Below are 22,046 nucleotides of genomic sequence, written 5' to 3'. Positions count from 1 at the left end.
TTTCTGCAGTTTTTACGTAAAAGCGAACACAATTTGGTAAATTTTCCCGTTTTATTTTTTTCTTTACGATAATTTGAACCGGAGTTATGATTTTTTGAAAATAGGTCAAATTTGACCTTTGACCTATCATAACTCGGTCAAAAATTGAGATATTGATCGGCGGTTTGCGCCAACATTCTTAGTTTTTTATGCTCTTTCGAATGAGGTATCACAAGATAGGGGTTGCTATTTGAAAAAAAAAGTTGGGGGGCCCCTGTCCCCCCCTGAGGGGGGGACCAAAATTTTGACCCCCTCAAAAGATGGTCCCCTTTGAGGTAGGAACATTCCCAAAGTTTCATTTTCTTAGCTCAATTCGTTCAAAAGTTAGAGGGGGGGTCGGGGACTTTTCGCTCACCCTGTATGTGAATTTGAATGGCACATATTTTTGTGATCTACGACTCGTGATCGGAGCTCTTCACAAGGTCTCGGGTCTGGGTCCGACATCATGGGAGAATGCAATAGTGTATTTTCTTCGGAAAATACACTAAATACCAATGCTGCCCATACAAGATAATGCCAAAAGGGAACCAGCATCTTCTAGTTCCCTCTTTTGCTTACAATGAATCATTGTGATGATTGAGGTTTGGTCGTGGTTCCTGTTTTGAAAAATGGTATGATGGTGTGAAAAAAGTTGCAAGTTGTGCGGCTGTTTACCAGCATTCATGTCAAAAATGTAGCTTCTTTGCGATAAATATTTGTACACAGAGCTTATGAGGGCCAATTTGACCACCTCTGAGGCCATGAAAGGCCTTCATGCATATAGGCTGTTATTCCACCCAATACTCCAGACGCCTGACTTAACTCAGGAAAGAAGGGGTTTTTGACCTCCAGCGGTTACTTAAGTATGTTCTACCTTTACCATGGTATAGTCCAGGGTACAGAGAATCCGAAAGGCCGATGGGTGAAATAACGGCCTATACACATGAGGCTGTTATTCATGCGATGGCCTCAATGTAAATAAAAAAAGTGATTCAAAACTCTTTAAAAATGTGATTCTTCAAAACAACTTTTGAATGTATAATTTACGTTAAAAAAGTGTCAAAAAACCAATGTATCATTTGTATGAGAGAAGAGTTTTTTTAAAACAACTATTGTATTTAAAGACCCCTTGTAAATTTTATGTTAAAAAAATCCCAATGAGGGTTTCCTTCTTCGTACATTTTAACAGTTTTATTTGGAGTTTGTCAATTAAAATATGCAAGATTTTGTTAGAGAATTCGCACAGTCCCTGCTACAAGGGTAGCTATAATTGGGACATAAATTGATGAATGTATTATCGCCATTCCTACCAGTAAACGGAACCTGATGGCTTCTGATGTCAGTATTCCCACCAAACGACAAATACAACATCTTGAAGTGATTAGCCTGCAAAAAACTTTGATATCAGTCAAGAAAAACACTGAGCGAAACCTTTCAATCCATGCAGCTTCAAGCAAATAGATGAAAATGAATTTTTTGCTTCATTTAATTCTTCGTAAATAGGTATGGTAGAAAATCAGTCAAAACAACAGGTGTCTACTTTATGTTATTCTAAACAGGCACAGAGCTACCACCTATACACTTCTGAATTTCAGGATGAAATTCACTCCGGACATCGTTTTAAATCTCTTTCATAATGTTTATTGTTCAAACTTTGTGTAAAAATACCTGACTTCCTACAACATGATGTGATGCTTGAAAATTTTCAAGGAATGTCCAGAAATTCAGAAATTGTCAATTGATCAATTGACTAATCTATCATTCCCCCGATGCCAAAGAACCACCTACTTATAATAAACAGTCAGTGTAGTGGTGTTAGTGACAGGCAGTGATTGGGCCATTCCGTCATACAATTAACCCAAATCAAATTTTTCCCTACTACCTGTCAGAAGAATCTAAAAGAAGGTGTAGAAATGTTCCATCGTAAGGTTTCATGATAGCAAGCCCATTTTGAATGGAATCTTGAAAAATAAATACCGTTACACTGATAGTGTAATTGCCTTCGAAAACAACACTATAAAGCAGGCTGATCTGGTTAATCTTCGATGTAACCGACTTTGTGAGCTATAGAGACACACCGTTTAAGAGATGATATTTCCTCCTCAGACAACAGCTTTTTTATCCTAGCTTTGGAGCGCCAAACTTTGATCGAAAAATCATCTGAAGCTGTAACTAACATTTCAGGATCTTGAGGATTAAAAGCTACCGAGTTAACAACATCTGTATGAGGGAATTTAGCTAGGCATACCTCATAATGACGATCCCACAAATAACCATGTTTATCCTCAGCTCCACTTGCAACATAGTCATGTGAAACATCAAGGAAAATTAAAAAACATTCATTGTTCGGTGTGTAAGCCTTGTGAGACCTTAACATAGTTCCAACTGTTTGAAACGTTGTCAAGTCTATAACATGAATATCAATTTCTTGAGCAATAGGGGGCGGCTCAAAAGGATTTTCAATTTTGTAATTCTCTGGCCATGGTCGATTGTTCACGTACAAAAACCTATGGTCAGGCGAGAGAGCCATACCAATTACATGACCATGTAAATCAATGCAATGGTCTATTTTATCAAAACGATCAGACACAGCTTCAAAGTCCAACCAATTAGGTTCTACCCTGTGTTGCGCTTCTCGTTCTCTCTCTCTGTTTGCAATTCGCTCTGCTAATGAGGGTCCTTGCGGCATCCGTCTTGGAAATGATCTTGGTTTTATCTGTTTGAATCCAATTTGATGTGGATAGCATGTTTTTGAACCAGTCGTGAAAATTAAATACTTCTCAGGCTCTTCCGCTAAATCTTCTTCAGTGGAACTATTTGATTCTACTGAATCTTCTGGTTCTGAGAAATTTACGCTCACAGTTGAGTTATCATTGAGTTCTTTCATCTTTTCTACATTTTTGATGGCATCAACATCATCATTAGTGCCTTCCAACTGTGAAAATGTTCTAGAATTTGATGTTCTGCTAAATAAATTGTCATCCGAACCATTGGAATTATTTCTATTGAGCTGAGGAGTGAGTAAATCTTCTAAGGAGGCACGATCATTGCTCATAAGACTGTCAGTGCTGCTGCATTTTTGGTTAAGCTTGTTACTTTCTGAAAAGTTAAGAATTCCATCATTCGAAGTTTCGTTCATTTTATTTGATATGGTCGATGATGACGGCATTGGTGCAGCTTTGACCAGATTTGATACCAACAGTGCTCGGATTGTACTTGCATTAATACTGTAAAATCTGTAAAAACAAAAAAAAAACTTTTGCATACACACGGTAGACCTGATTGAAACTGAGCTAAAACAAGGGTTGCTACATCCTTTCAATGCGAATGGTCTACTAATGTATAATGAGAGATGAAACCCAAAGCAGAAAGAAGGCTACAGAATATTCAAAACGAAAACACAGGACGTTTCAGTAACTTACAGCATCATTATCAACTCCCAAAACAAAAGAAAAAGAGATGAAATGAAGATATGAGTTTACCACTACTGGCAATATTACATGATGATGACTGCATGGTAGTGAAGGGTCTGAAACTGCAGTCTTGAAGGTGCAGTCACGTCAGTCCAGCATTAGATGCTCGGCTAGCACCATTTTATTGCTATTATTGCTCAATTTTTGTACTTCAATTCCTTTCTCTTTGGTTTAAACAGCTATGGATAGTGATGTAAGGAGTTGAGACGTTTTGCGTTTCAATACACAGCACTCTCCCTTCATGAAAATCAACAACGGACCAAACGAACATGGAAACAGAGGATGACTTACATTGCTATGCAAAAAGAAGCCATTAAAGGCATTTTAAAAGAAAAACCAAAGGTCACATGCATCCTTTCTTATGGCAAGCAGGAGAAGAAAGTGGCAGAGAGAAGGAGAGAGAGAGAGAGAACGAGAGTCAAAGGAGGGGGGAAACTGGAATAAGAGGAGAAAAAATGGGAGACATCCGATAGTACTGGATAAAAAGACAGAAGAAAGGAGTTATTCAAATTCAGCAATCCCCCCCCCCCCCCCACGGATTTTGCCCAGAGTTGGATATGCTGTTCCACATTAGACCATGGGCCAGCAAGGGGTACGCTAGACCCAGTAAACCCCCCCCCCTCCCCCGCGGGAATTTTGAAGTTGGTGATTTCCTGGAAGCTCTCAACTGGTAGGAAAATATTTGTTTCTTCCCACGCAAATTCTATGGTGGTGGGGGCGGGTAAGCACCACCCTGAACCCCCAAAAATTGCTCCATAATTCCGACGTTTCCGCGAATTTTTCAATTTTCCTCGGAAAGGCTTGATTTTGGAGCAAAACTCCAAAACACCAATCTGAAAGCTAGTGAAATTTCGTTCCGGAAAGTTGTGAATGATTTTGCTGCCGTCCAACGTAAAAACGCCATAAATCCAAAATTTGAAAAAATTGAGATGTGGAAATAGCGTAATTGGAGTATGGCATTAAATGGTAAAATCAGCATTCTGATATCCACATTAGTTTCCAAGATATGGAGCCCCCGCTTGCCTTATGTCCACCGAACTTGGTACCTCGATACAGCAAGAACGCCGCAACCGCCAGGTACACAGCAAAAACGCAGCTCATCCAGTGGAGCCGCATGGATGAGCCGCGTTTTAACTGTGCAGGTGGCGCTTGCGACGTTTATGCTTGGGAGCGCTCGGTGTTTTTTAGAGTACCTACATAGCGAGAGTATGGACAGATCGCTTCATGGAGGGCTTAGGGCCCGAAAATGCAGCCACCCTTCTAACCAACTTCTAACCCCCAAAATTTCACTGCTAGTCTGCAGATTCCAATTCTAACCACGATGGCTAAGAATGTACATAAATGAGCGTTCTTCCGCAAAAATGAGTAAATTTGTGCAAAAACTAAAAGTCACATACATGCTTTATAAACGATTGTTCGTAACAATTGTATTAGTAAATCGCTCTGGATAATTGAAATTCATAGGTTGGCTGCATTTCTGGGCCCTAACTTTATTCGCGGAGGCATCGATGAAGGCCTGATGGATTTTCGGGGTTTCATATCCGTCTATACCAGGGATACCAGGGACCAGTTCTACAGGACCCTGGACTCCCGTAAGAGCCGATGTAAAAATTCGTGAGCAGGTACTAGTGCTGCTATCTCGCGTAGGACCCTCGCAACTCACTGCTGTTATCAGTTGTTGGACTTCATTAAAATCCGTAGGATCGCGTATAACTGCAAAAAATCGAATTTTTCACTCTACGTGTACGCGCGTCAGGCTCATTCTTGTCGAAATGGATCGAAAAACGCCAATAATATACTTATTTTTCAAGAATTCAGCCGCCTTATGTGTTATCTTTCAATCTTCGGCTTAACCTCACTTTTGGAGCGGGCGATGGATGAGTCGAGGTTCGGGGGGAAGGATCCTCTGAGTTGACTAGGGTCCTACGCGAGAATGCGCTGCAATCACCCGCTCACAACACAACGGCGTCCTATAGAACTCGTCCCTGTCTATACTCTCGCTATACAGGTACTCTATATAGTGTTTTTCGCCTGTTGCGACTAGAGTCCCTTTATACCCAGAGTTAAGACAACTCGATTATCAGCTGACTGACAGCCGGCCTTGGCTGGCCATGGAGGCCAAAACGAGTGCACCCAAACGAACGATATTGAGGGATAAGGATCAGGAATCCTGCGATGTCTGTCACACAAAAACAACAACATCAACAAATTGATCAATTAAAAAGAAAATGAGATTGGTTTGTGAATAATTTCTTATTCTCTTTTCATTTTGGACCGATGGAAATGACAATTTACTCTTGATAAACCACAATTAGGTGATATTTTCATTATTCTTGTTCACATTCGAGGTACCGCTAGAGTCCCTTTATACCCAGAGTTAAGACAACTCACTTTTGATTGGGCTGAAAGAGGCCTAAAAAAAAATCCAATTCTGATTGGTTCTCGCTCATGGAGGCCGAAACGAGTGCACCAAGATGGCGGTACCTCGAATGTGAACAAGAATAATGAAAATATTACCTAATTGTGGTTCATCAAGAGTAAATTGTTATTTCCATCGGTCCAAAATGAAAATAGATTAAGAAATTATTCACAAACCAATCTCATTTTCTTTTTAATTGATCAATTTGTTGATGTTGTTGTTTTTGTTTGACAGACATCGCAGGATTCCTGATCCTTATCCCTCAATATCGTTCGTTTGGGTGCACTCGTTTCGGCCTCCATGGCCAGCTGAGGCCGGCTGCCACTCAGCTGATAATCGAGTTGTCTTAACTCTGGGTATAAAGGGACTCTAGGTACCGCCATCTTGGTGCACTCGTTTCGGCCTCCATGAGCGAGAACCAATCAGAATTGGATTTTTTTTTAGGCCACTTTCAGCCGAACCAAAAGTGAGTTGTCTTAACTCTGGGTATAAAGGGACTCTAGTTGCGACGATTTTACGAAGCTGCGCTCGCCGTTTCTCCACCCGTCCTGTCTATTAGGGCCGTTCCTGTCAAATCATTCAACTAGTAGTTGACTGTCTGTTAAGGTTCAACTAGAGGTTGGTGTGTCTTGTCAATTTACAACTACTGGTTGAGAGGCTGTTAACGGGCTGATTTTCAACTCCTTATTCCTTATTTCCTTGATTCCTGGGCTTTTTCTGCCTGTTAGGATTCAACTAGGACTTCAGACAAAACATTCGTTCCGGTTCTTCGCGTTTCACTGGTTCACAAAGAGCCTGATTTAACTACCTGGGCTCGGTTTGCGGACCCCGCCACCCGCACCCTCCTCTTTGCAGGGGTTGTTCTGTCCTCTCGTTCAACTGCTAATTGAATTTTCGGCAAGGGTTCCCAGACATTAGAAACAACCTGATGAAGGATATGAGGGAACAAATCATGTTAATGCACTATTTGGCAAGTAGTCTTTGTTCAGTAACTAGAGGTTGAAAATCAGTGACAAGACTCTCCTTCAGGTCGAACTGGAAGTTACCTTTAACTGGTAGTTCGTCAACTAGCAGTTGAGACCCGATTTGACAGGAACGGCCCTTAGTCAGTGTTTTCTGAAAACGTGTATGTTCGCGTCAACGTGTTACCTTTTTTTGGCGTGATTGACACATGTGAACACACATTTTAAATTTCAACTTTTTCTTCTGTTCTTTGTATTGAAATTCTAATTGATCTTACAGAAAATATTGAATCGAAATGCTGATAACTCTCTTTAATTAACCATGGAAGTAACATTCTACTTGGATCCCTTGGCGACATCTTTGATTTCATATACCCTTTACAGAATTATTTATAAATGGTTTTTGCGTGAAATATTAAAATAGAGAGGACAATTAAATAATAAATTCCTGATTAGTATGTCTTTTTGGCGGTTTAGTCCTTCTATGGAATCATTATTGGGCAGTTTAATGATTGCATCAGTAAATTATGTAACCTACATTTGATAAAATGCAAGATGTTCTAAATCGACATTGGACCACATTTTGCAAATGAGAACTACTTAGTGCTCATTTTAGAAGGTACGTAGGTATGTGCCATTTTATTACTTATGCAGGTATTGTTTTATGGATGAGCCAGAAATATTAGTTCTTTATGGGAAAATGTGGTCCAATTAATTTTTCTATCGAAGCGATCTTGAAAATATAATCAATCCATTCAAAGAATTCTAATTATTTTAAAAAAAGATCTGGAGATATTTGGCATTTTTTTTTACGAAGGGCTGTGTAGGAATTAAAAAAATCTAGCAATCTTGGACAGTATTTTTATGAAGGGGAAACTGTGTGTAGGAATTTGGCAACTAAGAGGAAAGGTTAAGGAAGGTAAGAGGAAAGGGTTGGTGTATGAATTGAATGCAAGAAGCAGGTTAATCACGTGCTTGATGCTCATGGATTTTAAGAATCACACAAAGACAACTGAAGGTAGATCGAGCGTCGGGTTTTTCCATTGTAGAGGTAGCGCCCACGGCACGGCAGATGCACTGCAAATCCGAGCGATGGCCGAGCGGCACTTTGCCATTGTATGAACCACTGCGGCCGGCCTGGCCCTACAAACCAAAAACACCGCTAATACGAGGCATCCCTGTTCACGCAGTATCATTGAGAGCAATAGTCGCCTTTAACACGAGTTTTTTATTCAGTTAGACTCACAAGTGTGGTAAGAAGCAAAATGATGGAAAAAAACTTCAAGAATTTCAAAAGGGATAAAGGGAAAGGATGAAAACTTTGAGAGCCATTTTCTCGGTTCGCGCGGCGGTGGAGTTACGGCGTTCTTGCGTTGCACGGCAGTTAGGCCATGACCAACGGCTATCCTAAAATTGGGGGGGGGGGGGGGAGCTTAAAATGTCAATATATTTCAAAATGGACAACAAAATGAAAATAGGTAGCGTTTATTCAGAGAGTACATCTCTGTGATCTCTAGCAGGGCCAACTAAAAACAAAAGAAAACGAACAAACTGACAAAGAAAAAACAACAACAATGGGAAAAAGACATAAGGGGAGAAAAAGAGAAGAAAAAAAGAGGGCAGCCTGAACTGCGAGCTTTGCATTAACCCAGGTAAAACACCAGCAAAAAAAAAAAAAAATAATGCAAAAGCAAAAGAGACGAGACAAAAACAAGAGAGAAAAAGGAAAAATAAGAGGGAATGAAACAAAAAAGAAAACAGTCTTTTTTTGTTTGGTTGCAAAGTAAAAGGGTACTAAAGCGAGCATTTACTGCGTTAGGGGTTTTTTGGTAGCAGGAATTCAGGGTTGTGCCTTGACATTTTTTTCAATTACTCGCGGTCCCGGTTGTTAGAGTACGAACCGCTGAGATCTAGTTTCATAGGCTCTTAACTCCCAAATGAGGAGAGAGAAATTAAATACTTACAGGTGGGGCCACGTCTTGAATCATGCAACAGCAAAACAACCACTATCGCAGAGAAAGCAGTCGTTTCAGCACCACACAACTCATCTGGAGACCACATGAAAAGGCACTTGGGAATGAAAGCTTTCCACAGCAAAGCTTTCAAAATCTCACCCTATTCGTAGTTTATACCTCCTGTCTTTCATTCGGAAGATAAAATAAGTAAAAAATGAAAAAATGATGCATTGAAATGATTGTTTTGTTAGAAGACCATTAAATTTGCTTGAATTTAAGCATTCATGCTAATTCTCTTTGAGAAAAAAGCACATAGAAAATACACCAAAAATGAATATAGCAGGTCTTCATGAGAAGTTTTACCTGAAAAGTAAATTTGTTATGGGGACATGTTCTGATTCAGTTTCCTGAGAGGCCTTGTTCAACCACAGTTCTGAGGCGTGAACTAAATGAGCTAGTGGGTGGATATTTCCTGAGAGCAGATAAGCTTCACTATACCATGCTCCAAATATGTCGTACGGCTTATTTTTAACTCTACACTGTAATCGAAATTCATCTGAAACAAAAGTGGAAAACACTGAATGGAGATGGTTAGACTGACTTATCGGTAGAGTATACGATATTGTATACAATATACAATAATCCAGTTCTAGATTTTATAGCTTTTTCCAGACAATTTACCAACAATGTCCTAACATCCAGAAAAAAAAGTTATGTTAAGAAGAATGATGTTTGCATGTCATTATTACTGCTTTGCTGCGGCAAAAATACTGCAACAGCACAAGAGCTTCTAAACATTACAAGCAGACTTAGTATAATGTGTCATATCATTATTTTTTCTGTCCAAAACCTGAGCTGGCACTAATGTAATTTTAACTCTACTGAACAGGCACCACTGTTTTGCTTGTCCACTTGTTTTGATCAATTGGTTTGTACTTACCTTCCTTGTTATTGTGTTCCCTAGTTTTTTAGTCAAGATGGAGTGCCGTTCATGTGCGTATTGAATTCCAAAATGACAATCCCAGAAAATGATCTTGACCAATAAATCGGTTTGTCTCTCTTATCTCTAGCTATGCTAAAACAGACACTACGTTGTATAACAAAAACGTTATTGTTAATCCTTCCAAAAAGATTGGAATTTCAATAACGCATGCAAGTTTTTTTCTCCTCCACTTCTGTAAGTTGGTCCTTTAATCCGCCGCTTGAACCTTGCAACCCGTTCCATCAGCAGAAAGTTTCAATGGTTCTGACCCGTTGGTCACAGTATGGAAAATAAATTTTAATCAAATGATGTAATAACGAGCGAAAAAATATTTTAGAATTACTTTCTAAAAGGGAAAACACAGCAATTTCTCCTGAGCCCGAAACATTCATCCGCGCCCCAAAATGAACTCCTGAGACCAATAGCAGAGTGTCAGACTTATTGAACTGTGAAAACTGAGTGTACATCCAGCTAAATTCGGTCATATTATGACTATACTTCCTTGTTGCAGGGTAGCTTGATTTCCATATCTGGAAACAAAAGAGAAGTTCTCAATGATTGTAGAGGAGCCATGACAAAAATTTAGGGTGGGAAACTTAAATTTGTGCATGGCAAAACGTAATTAACTTAGTCAGAAGTTACTTCCAATAATTTTTCAAGTACAAATCGTGTTCTTCACAAGATTATGGTGAGAGAACGTTTATCACGATTCTTAGATTTGCACCCAATCTAAGGTCTACGATGAGATAAAATTTCACTTGGCCCACGATGGTGCAACAAGATAAAAATAAGACAAACAAACGAAAAAAATGCTAAAAAACCTGGGTTAAAAACCCCCAGGGGTCATTCCATGTCAAATCAGACCAAAAATTGGCACTTTTTGACCTGACCCCCTCAGAATTGCATGAAATTTGGCACACTCTTTCTGTTCACTGAGCTGAGTTGAAAAACGTAAATTTTAATTTTTTTGGGAGCCCCGTTCAACTTTTATTGAGCTTCCAAAGTTCGGGCAAATTGACAGATGTAGCACCTTTAAGAGGCTGTAACTTCAGAACGGTTGATCCGAGCCGAGCCGTTGTGGTATCAATGAAAAGCCCCTTGAATGCACTTTTTATTCATGTATAACACAATTTGACATAACTTCAAATTTTTTTGTTAAAAAATTGTAAAGTCGAAAATTGAAATATCTCAAAAAGGGGTAAATTAAATCGCACGAAATTTTGACTGAAGGTCGGTCATACCGCGAGGAATCCGGATGCAAAAATTCAGAGTGGAGACTTGATGGAGTCAAAAGTTATGAGCAAAAAACGGTCGTTTTTCGCGGTGCGAAAGCTCGGCTGTTGACGCAAGCGGCTCCCAGCCGCGGCGTTCCTGGAACTCGTTCGCCCGGGTCGGGAAGTCCGCCACAGCATATACGCGGCGCTCGCCGGCTGCCCGGAATATTCTCGGAACGCCGCGGCCGGGAGCCGCTTGAATCACGCGTCGCGCTTTTGCACCTGAGAAAAACGAACTTTTTTGGCTCATAACTTTTGACTCCATCAAGTCTCCACTCTGAATTTTTGCATCCGGATTCCTCGCGGTATGACCGACCTTCAGTCAAAATTTCGTGCGATTTAATTTACCCCTTTTTGAGATATTTCAATTTTCGACTTTACAATTTTTTAACAAAAAAATTTGAAGTTATGTCAAATTGTGTTATACATGGATAAAAAGTGCATTCAAGGGGCTTTTCATTGATACCACAACGGCTTGGCTCGAATCAACCGTTCTGAAGTTACAGCCTCTTAAAGGTGCTACATCTGTCAATTTGCCCGAACTTTGGAAGCTCAATAAAAGTTGAACGGGGCTCCCAAAAAAATTAAAATTTACGTTTTTCAACTCAGCTCAGTGAACAGAAAGAGTGTGCCAAATTTCATGCAATTCTGAAGGGGTCAGGTCAAATCACTGGTCTGATTTGGCGTGGAATGACCCCCAGACGTTTTGGTTAGTGACCCAGCCATTATCAGAAGCGGCCAATATTGTAAGAGGTGGTAGAGTGAGAAATGACGATTCTGCACTTTACTTTCAGGACAAGGAAGAGAAAATGAAAATACTCACAATAATTGACGCGTCTTTAGAGGAGGTGGCAAAATATCTTCCATTATGCGAGAAACTGACATGTAAGACTTGATTTCTATGATGTTCCAACACTTCCGTTTGTAATGATGGACAGTGATAGATCAAACGCTTATATTCACTCAGCCATGACTGTTTGCCTGAAAAAATTAAAACCCTCATAGGAGATTTAACAAATCTATGAAGTCAGAAGTCACATGTCTTCAACTATATTAAAAGCCGCATTTGTTGAAAAAGTGATATCATTGTTCACTCAGATCATTATGCAATACAATTTATCCTCGTTCTAAAACAAGAAAAAGTCGTCCTTTTTAAAATGCCGATCCATCCCACTTCAAGAGAGTGACTGAGGAACCCAGGGTGCGAAGACTTTGAATCGCGTAGACCATGCATTCTGTGTTATGAGCTGAGATGGAATATTTCATAACGAATATGATTTTGAAATTTATGTATTTTTGTGAAAAATTGATGAAATATTGGAAAAATTGTTAAGAAAAAAGGAAATCCCGAACTTATTGTTTATTTTAGCCCAAAAGTTTAACACCGTTTCATTTGACACCTATGTCAGAAATGAGTAATCCTAATAATTATTACAATTTTAAGTTATGGTTTCTTTCCTTTGAAGCTCATTGGACCTCCAAACTAACAGCTACCTCCCCTCAGTGGAGCAAGACTACTTGGTCTGAAATTGTAACAGAAAACTCTAAGATTCTTCAGTCACGATTTTTTGATCGGTTTAAATGTACCTATTCTAGACAGGGCCGGATTTAAGTGGGTGGGGTGCCCAGGGCGCGACCCCCACCCCCCTCCCCTGCCATATTACATTTTTCCCTGCAAAGGGAATTCTGAAATTATTTCATTCGTATGATTTGCGGTGTTGACTAATTTTTCTTCTAAATTATAAGACCCATGAAAACAATTTTTGAAGTTTTGAACACATAGACTGCCCTGCGCATATTTTAAGTCGGTGGTTTTCTTGATGCATTGTTGGGGCGCGTGGGGAGGGAGAGAATGGAGGAATTGAGGGAATACATTGCAGCCAACCAAAAGGAGACATATATTTAAGTGCTTCAAAAATAACTGTCATCCTTACATCTTTCCAGCTAAAAATGATAAATTTACTGGTGCGTAATTTGTCTCTCCCCCGGCTTTGGGCTGCCAGACCGCCCGATCCTTGTTGCACACGGGTAGGTACTTAAAAATTGTTGAGTTGCTTTACATCTTTCCACCTAGGGCTTGGCCGGTTGGCTCCTGCACTACTGGGTATGACGCTCGATGAAAACAGTATTTGGCCGATTCCTCTCCTCTGCTCCCTTCCGCTCGGCTCGCGAACCCTGATTGCGAGCTGCTTACCTTGTGACAACACACCGCGCGTGAGGAAAAAATGCTGCTTATAGAGAGGCCTGCCGAAACCAGAGTAGGGAGCACTTTGATTCAGGTAGACCCAGTTTTTTCCATATGAGCAGGAGATCCAAATATTTTATAACGAATGCTGAATATAAACGTTACTATCTCGGTTTGAAGTTGATTTCAACGATTTTCATGGAGCAAATCTTGTTTACATGAAATTTACAAGCAGGAATACACACCAGAATGCTTAAATGGGTCTGTTGCACTCGGGAGGGATTTTGAGTTCAATGAGCCATTCCTATGTAAATATTCACGAGAAAACGGTTGGTGTGGTTAAAAACATTCTTAGTTTGATATTAAAGCTGCAAAAGCTAAATAAAGTTCAAAGTTCCAACGGAGGCCTCTCATTGGTCGTCTACGTCACAACCAGCAATCTTATTTCCCGCCGTTTCGACGCACCTGTGCTTCCCCATAAGGAATTCAAAGTCGTTTTTCTAAAACGAATTTCGGTCGATATTTAACTTATTTTACCAAATTTTCTTGCAGATATCAGTTCTTCACATCCTCTATTTTACATATTTATCAACGAATATGTTCAAATCGCATCATATTAAAGTTTAATACATGTAAGGAAGTCCCGAAAGTGTGGTTATGTCTCCCTTTAGGGGGTTTTGCTGGTCAAGTTGATGCTGTTTGCTCAAATACATCAACGCATGTATTAGATATATTGTGTAAAACCAAGTTTGTATTCATTATTTGACTCTTAATGATTACTTATTGTCCCAGTATTTCAGTGCAAATGATGTATGAGTGAGGTATTCCTGATCTGTCCTGCTTACTGCAACAGCTACCTTTCATTGGAAGTTTTAAAAATATGATGGAAACTATTGACTTAAATATTTACCCCCGATGTCATACCTATATAGTTTTTGTATATACTCTTTGCATCATTAGTTGTAAGTAATTATTAAAATACCATACATTCATCGAAACAGGCACTGGACTAATCGGAGGGGTAGTAACTCCTCAACCGGACGGGTGATTAAGGACCTCCAACAGTTCATAGCTGGTGCTTGATTGGGAGAGAATCTTACCTTACGTAAAATTGATGGTATTTTCAACTTATTTACTTATGAGCGGACAGATTTAAACAAGTAAATATGTTCAAATGAGTACGTTGATCTCTCAGCTAGTCAGATAGCGCAGCTGAGCAAGACACATTTCATGCAAAAAAGTAGAATCTAATGATCCAATATCCAATGAATTAGATTCAGAAAGCTGCATCATGCCACGGCAGATAGTTCCTAGGAATAAGGAACCTAAAACTACATTATATGAGAGTTTTACCGTGAGAACAGGACTTATATGTATCCCAGATAAGATTGTAAACTTAACCTCACTTTCGTGACATGCTTTGATGCATCGGAAATAATTAAATCATCTGATGTGATTTGTAAGTTACTAGGGATGTTTTTATCAACTAGAGAGTATAAAGAGTCTATTATCGCAAGAAAATTTGATGAATACGGCCTCCAACAGTCTGATAATTCTTTTTGAAAATTTGCCTCTCGACCCCTTGTGGGGAAATCCACGTATTTGTAAAATAAACAAACGTGGGGTATAAGTTGTGACGTCACAAAATGGCATCACTCTCCCGTCATTTGTAGTTTTAAATTTTCCCGCCAAAATTTTTTGAACTTTTGGGTGCTTTTTTGGGGTGTTTGGGGGGGGTCCAAAAATTCTGGGAAAAATTCATGAAGCTCAGAATGATGTACTTTATTAGAAAATGAATTTAAAAAAATAGGTGCAACAGACCCATTCGTACTTGCTCTACATGGCCGGCCGTAGCGTAGCTTGGTAAACGTGAGTCTGGTAAGTCATTGTCGAGTCATGCCGTATCTGATCACCATGAAATCTTCCAACACCATTAATTTTGATGACATCATTTTCCATGGTGAAAGATATTATTGGAGTTATCTTAACCCTCAGATGACTAACCGGGTCTCTCAGGCCCGGCGGCTTTTAATTTTTCGCGCCACGGCGGCTGTAATTGACCTAGGAGTCTGTCCTTCACAAATAGCTCTACAAATATCCTGAAAAACATTATTCTTGAAGGAGGAAAAAAAAAAATGAATTTACTTTTAAGGCACAACAATTTTTTTTTCATGTCTACCCCTAGAAAGACTAACCCGGGCCTGCGAGGCCCGTATTGAGAATGTATGGTTACAGCGGACTCTCGATAATTCGAACCTCCATAATTCGAGAACCTCGTTAATTCGAAGGAAAATCCGTTTCCCTTGAAAATCTCTCGATAACTCGAAGAAAATCAATGTATTTTTCTCCCCTCGATATTTCGAAATTTTTAAGCTGGCGCGGCCCTTTATAATTCGAAATTGCGACGAAAATTCCCTCTGTAATTCGAAGTGTGGGAAGTAAATTTGGTCCTCCCTCTATAATTTGAAATAAGACGGTACATTCTCTCTACAATTCGAAGTCAACTGTTTAGGTACCTGGATGTCTGAAAGAGCTGATAGGATTGTCAAAAAGTAAACATGTAATTAATAATTTTAAAATTAAATAACAGTAATTAATACTTAATAATAACTTAGTGTAATTTTTACCTCCGTAAAGAAATAAACTGATGTTTTTGGTTCCTTTTGACGTAAATCCGTCCATTTGCCTCTCTACATTCGAAACTCTCGAATTCGAAATTCCTCCACATAAATCTCCTTAATTCGAACTCCCTTTATTTCGAAACCTAGCTAATTCGAAGAAAAAGACGATTCCCTTCAATTTCGAATTATCGAGAGTCCACTGTATTTGATAGTTGCGATGCTCTTTTCTATGTTTTCGAAGAATTTTAAGATTTTCATACTTCGTCTTCTATTACCAAGGCCCAAAATTGACCTTCCACCCATAAACTGCTCCCCGTCCCCCTCTAGATCTCCCCCCTCTCTCCCCAGTCCCCTCAGATCTAGGAGCCTCTCATTGTAAACACACTTTTATATATTTTTTGAGATTTTGAGGAAGTTACATTGAAGAAACATTATTACCCCTACAAGTGGACGGAGTTAAACAGAAAGGAACCAAGCCACATCGGGATCGAACCGAGCAAAAGAGGTTTAAAGTTTGGCTCCTGCATAAGACTCAATGTAAAAGATAAGCTTCAAGTTCAATTTTTGCAAAATTTGCTCCAACAAAAACTTTGAATTTTCGGCGACAGGTAGTAGAGCAGTGGTTGAGTTCAAAACCACTCATAACTCGATTTTTTCCAAAATATGGGTTGGTTCCTTTCTACTTAACTCAGTCCAAGTATACTTGAATTTGAGAGGGAGGGGGCAACCTTGCCCACCCTTCCCCCCTCCCCTCCTTCCGGTAGCCATAAAAAGTAGTACTTTCCGATGTGTTTCTTTCAAAGTTTTGCACTTAGAAGGTTTATTTTTTCATTTCGTGGAAAGAAAAGAAAAGTCTAGAACCGGCGCTCCGCGCCGGTTTTTGGGGGGACTTCGCCCCCCCACCAGGACGCGCGCGTTTTTTAGTTTGAATGTCCGGCCTCAGTTGTTCTGTCTTTTAAGTGACCCGCGCGTCCATCGCGGGAAGAGTGTATTTTCCGAAGGGAGGGGCGGGGAGTTATCAATGTTTGGAGGTTGGATTTACGTTTACACTGTTGGAGGCATTGATTATTCGAATAAGGACTTCATGTCGCCAGATTGCAACATCAATCCTCATGTAATGTCTGATATGAAAAAATGTCAACAAACGCTGTGGCAAGCTTGAATGACGATGGATGAATCTCCATAACCCACTGTGCGACAACATTGCCGTCTTGTCCACCAATTATCAGTCTGTAACCCACTGTGCGGCAATATAGCCATCGTGTCCACCAATTATCAGTTCATCAGTTCGTGACCCATTGTACGACAACATTGCCGTCTTATCCACCAATTTTCAGTTCGTGACCCACTGTGCGACAACATTGCCGTCTTGTCCACCAATTTTCAGTTCGTGACCCACTATGCGACAACATTGCCGTCTTGTCCACCAACTCTCAGTTCGTGACCCACAGTGCGACACCATTGCCGTCTTGTCCACCAATTTTCAGATCATGACCCACTGTGCGGCTTCCCTCCTCTTTAGCCGCACACCCCCCGCCTGAAACTTTCAAAGCTCGCCATTTTTAAACGGCTCGACCGATTTCGCTCAAATTCAATACCAGCCTAGAACTAAGTAAGATCTTCCTTCTGTAAAAATTTCGGAGGGAAAGCTTTTAATTTGCGCGAGTTATCGCGCCCACAAAATTGAACCTCCCCCCACTTCTCGCCCCCACCATTCGAAATGTAATACTTCGATCTCCGTTTTTTTTCGCAGAATGGTAGTCCTGTTCTTCTACTTTACATCGCAAAAAGTTTCACCCGGAAATTTTTTAAAATGAGGGAAATATAACCAAGCAAAAATCGGAAAAACCACGATGAGTCGGAAATACATACATAAATAAACAGATATGTAAATATATATATATATATATATATATATATATATATATATATAAACATGAATTCAAACGGCATGCATATTCGTAATCTACGACCCATGATCGATGCTCATTACATGGTCTTTGGTCCAGGTCTGACATCATGGGAGAACGCATTAGTGTATTTCCTTCGGTAAATACACTAATTATTGTACTATTACCACTAATAAGTCGCTCTCATGGCGCTTCTGTGCGCTCTGCGACACACAACCGCCACTGACAGCGATCTTGCCAGAGCACCTTTGCTGTAATAGTTGTAGCTGAGGAGTGGTCATGGAGGTAATATACTGTCTAAGAACTGTAAAAGCACCATGCGTCATTTTCTTACAACTAAAAGGTAACGCCTTAACATATTCACCGTATTACAAGAATCACCTAAAATTAAAATAATAATAAGTAAATAATAAGTCTGATTTTCTTGATCTTCAGTAATTTTTTTTATGTTTTGTTTTTCCTCAAATCTTTCCTACTTATCGACGGTGAAAGTCGGCAATCACATAACTCGGTTTGCCACGTCGCAGACTTCCTGTCATACTCTATTTTTTAAATGGAAAACCACTCAATGGCAATTCTTTAAAACTGTCATGATTTTTCTCCTCAATGCGAAGAAAATTCTGCAAAAACTTCAAGAAATAATATCAATTTGTTCTTCTTTAAAAAAATGACGTAGAGGCGGAGATTTTCAGACACCGCAAACGAGTTATGTGATTGCCGAATTTCACCATCGTTATGTATATTGTCCATCGTCTTACTACTGGAATCATAATTCATTATCTACTCTTACTTTTTAACGATCTAAGAGTTTTTATCAGTTAAATTTAGGTGTTTCTTCTGATATGGTGAGTATGTAAAGGCGTTATCTTTTAGTTGTAAGAAAATATGGCATGGTGCTTTTACAGTTCTTAGGCAGTATATTTCCTCCATGATGACTTCTCAGCTACAACTATTACAGCAAAACCTCAGGAAAACCATTAGAAACTTCACAAGAAATTTTGTTCCACGTTTATCTCATAATTCACTGTGAGTAAATTTGCTCTCACTTGTCGAAAAGTTTGAAATAATGTAGAAGTATTCCATAAATAACAACAATACATAACACGTATGAGCGCCAACGTAGAGGACGCCCTGTCAAATCATGGATTGAGGGAATAAGGCTTGAAATGAGGAGATGCGCTCTGCCGGAGGTGCTCTGGCAAGATCGCTGTCAGTGGCAGTTGGGTGTCGCAGAGCACACAGAAGCGCCATGAGAGCGACTTATTAGTAGAAATAGTACAATAATACATTTTAGACTTTTCTTTTCTTTTCGCAAAATGAAAAATACGAGGGTCATCCAAAAAGTAAGGTTCCCTGCCTTGTTTCTTCCGAACGAAAAAAGATAAATCAAATCGGTAAAAACGTACTCATTAGGCATACTCTAAGCTTTAAAACAAGCTCAAGTTTTTGAAAATCTGTTAAAGAATTCGCGAGAAAACTCAATTTTACTGAGACAACCCCCTGTCACCGCGTGCCCACCTCCGAGGTCAGGATGCGCGAAGAGTCGCTTATTTCAGACTCGGCTTATCACGTCTAAATACCTATCAAATCAAAAAGGAATTTAAAAGATTTCATTGAGTAGGCTTTACCTTACTTTTTGAGATAGTCTCCGCATCTTTTTTGACATGTCTGGTACCATTAAAGCAGCTTTTTCATGCCTCCCGCTTGGAAGCTCTCTTTTTGGCTCCAAAACCAGTCATTGCCAGCGCTCTGCACCTCTGAATCGGTTGGAAATCGCTTTCCACAGTGGGAGTTTTTCATCTCGGGAATAGACAAAAGTCACCTTAGGCTAACTTAAGAGAGTACGGAGGATTGGGGAAAAATTTTACCTCGCAAAGCAACTGACTTATTGGAAGTGCAGATCGCTGGAAATGACATGGTTTCGGAGGCAAGACGAGAGCTCCCACGCAGAAGGCAGGAGAAAACTGCTGTAATGGTACCAGAAATGTCAAAAAAGATGAGGAGACTATCTCAAAAAATAAGGGAAGACCTATTTAATGAAGTCTTTTAAATTCCATTTTGATTTGATGTTTAGAAGTGATAAGCCGCGTCTGAAATAAGCGACTCTTCGCGCATCCTGGCTACGGAGGTGGGCACGCGGCGACAGGAGGTTGTCTCAGTAAAATTGAGTTTTCTCGCAAATCCCTAAACCGATTTTCAAAAACTTGAGCTTGTTTTAAAGCTTAGAGTATGCCTAATGAGTACGTTTTTACTGATTTGATTAATCTCTTTTAGTTCGGAAGATACAAGGTAGGGAACCTTACTTTTTGGATGACCCTCGTAAACCTTCTGAGTGCAAAACTTTGAAATAAACACATCGGAAAGTACTACTTTTTTGGCTACTGGAAGGAGAGGGAAGGGGGAGGGTGGGCAAGGTTGCCCCCTTCTTCTCAAAGTCAAGTATACTTATGGGGGTAATAGTGCTCCTTCAATTTAACTTCCTCAAATCCTGAAAAAAGATATAAAAGAGTGTTTACAATGAATTACTCCTAGATCTGAAGGGACTGGGGAGAGGAAAGGGATGTTTAGGGGGGCTGGGGGGGGGGGGGGGGAAACAATGGGTGGAAAAAAAATTGAGACCTTGGTTATAGAAGTCAAAGTATGAAAATCATAAAATTCATCCAAATATAGAGAAAAAAAAAGCTCTGTAGCCCTCAAATTACCATATATTCTCAATACGGGCCTTGCAGGCCCGGGTTAGTCATTCGTGTAGGTACAAACGGTCAGTCATCTAAGGGTTAATGAATACACGAGAGACACAGATGAATAAGTGTTCAGAGTCACAAACCTGGAGCGATGCCTTTGCTTCGATTAATTTTAAAATCCGAGTAAAATAAGTCCCGCCACAAAAACTCATCACAGGAGATACGGTTCCATGCCTTACAGATTAGTCCTGCTTTCAGTACGTTTTGATAGTCAAGGTACTGAAATATGTGCAGCAAAATATTGTCTGGTAAACACTCCCATCCGTAATACTCGTCACTTGATCCACTCCCCGAATTGAGGAGGTCTCCTTTGCCATCCATTTCTTGCAATCTGCTTAGCTTGATACTGGGCTCATTTTAAAAGTTCTGTCAACAAAAAAAGAGCTGTGATTATGAGATCCAATCAATTTTTATGTTCCGTGATATAGTGGTACGGCTAAAACCTAGGGGCTGTATCCGTGTACCGTTCCACTCCGAGGAAACAAGCTTTGTCGTAGAAATTCATGCGTTGTCATGAAGTTTCCGCGAGCAAGTAGATCAAGTGTTTTACACGGCAAGGTCTTTTCAACACGTGCTTTTTTTTAGCCGCGTGCGAAAGTGTGTGTAAATATGTCTCACCGCTACCACTCAGTGGCGTGTAAGTATGTAAAACGTATACATATGTTAGACTTACTACCCCTTTTTCCCTTCATTAAGCGTTCTTCCCCCTCCCCCACCCCTTAAAGCTAAGGCATATTGTTTAGGCCCGCAATAAGGTGTACCTGATTTGCACCTTAATGTAAAAATTAAGGGAATAAAGGAGATATAATGATATAATAATAATAATGCGATCCGTGCCCTCCGGGTCTCTTGGCACCAGGGCGCTTGAGCTGGTATCGTCCTACGGCGCCCTGGGATACCAGCCGCCCTCCCAGAGTAGATGTAGCCTTACCGGAAAGAGGTTACGGGACCAACAAGGTCCTGTGTAAAACTTCACAACCTGATGCACTCACACACTCACAGAAGAGTTCCGAATGTTTAGGTATGGTTAGTCTAGGGGGTATTGTCCAAACTGGAATCAAATTTGGACTCCAGATCTGGACGACTAATTAATTCATTTGCTCATCTTCGCAATCAGTTCTCGATGACTTGTCTTTGTTAACAGTGATACGAAAGGAGGTTCCAAGCAAAATTATTCTAGCATCTTGAATTGAAAAATATAAAAATGAATAGGTAAGTACCTTGATGCCTCTTCACACGATTCTAAGCTACTGAACAATTGATCCACAATAGAAACTTACCTGTAGATCGAATAGTCACGAGAACTCGAAGGAAATATATTAAGTTTCCTCTTGTAGAAGAGGAAAAGTTATTAGATTAGAACAGTATTATGCCGCTATCACACGCTGAATTTGGCTCTAGAGAATAATTAATAGAAGGTGGCGTCCAGAGAAAACTATCGTGTGCCGTATCGCTTAGAGCTTTTCCTCAATAACATGACTTGATATGATAAGATGAAATGAC

The 22,046-nt window shown here is 39.9% G+C and overlaps 1 protein-coding gene across 1 annotated transcript; it reads right to left on the bottom strand.

The window, feature by feature from the left end:
- Positions 1-488: 488 nt before the first annotated feature.
- On the bottom strand, positions 489-22,046 carry Fbw5 (F-box and WD repeat domain containing 5). Its single transcript, XM_019056212.2, has 6 exons — positions 21,824-22,046; positions 20,627-20,909; positions 11,907-12,064; positions 10,153-10,339; positions 9,191-9,383; positions 489-3,254 (listed from the first exon to the last, which is right to left on the bottom strand). The coding sequence occupies exons 2-6, from the start codon at positions 20,862-20,864 to the stop codon at positions 2,054-2,056; spliced, it is 1,977 nt and encodes a 658-aa protein (XP_018911757.1). The 5' UTR covers positions 20,865-20,909; positions 21,824-22,046; the 3' UTR covers positions 489-2,053.

This window comes from Bemisia tabaci, chromosome 1 (assembly GCF_918797505.1).
Source record: "Bemisia tabaci chromosome 1, PGI_BMITA_v3".
Taxonomy (NCBI): Eukaryota; Metazoa; Arthropoda; class Insecta; order Hemiptera; family Aleyrodidae; genus Bemisia; species Bemisia tabaci.
The sequence above is the reverse complement of the archived record's forward strand: the minus strand, read 5'-3'. Positions and strand labels throughout refer to the sequence as shown.

Excerpts from the sequence above, each read along its gene's own strand:
- Fbw5 (XM_019056212.2), bottom strand. The coding sequence starts at position 20,864 with ATGGATGGCAAAGGAGACCTCCTCAATTCGGGGAGTGGATCAAGTGAC. Across the intron at positions 12,065-20,626 it reads AAGCAAAGGCATCGCTCCAG|GCAAACAGTCATGGCTGAGT; the intron begins GTTTGTGACTCT and ends TAATTTTTTCAG. Across the intron at positions 9,384-10,152 it reads TGTGTTTTCCCTTTTAGAAA|ATGAATTTCGATTACAGTGT; the intron begins GTAATTCTAAAA and ends CTTTTGTTTCAG.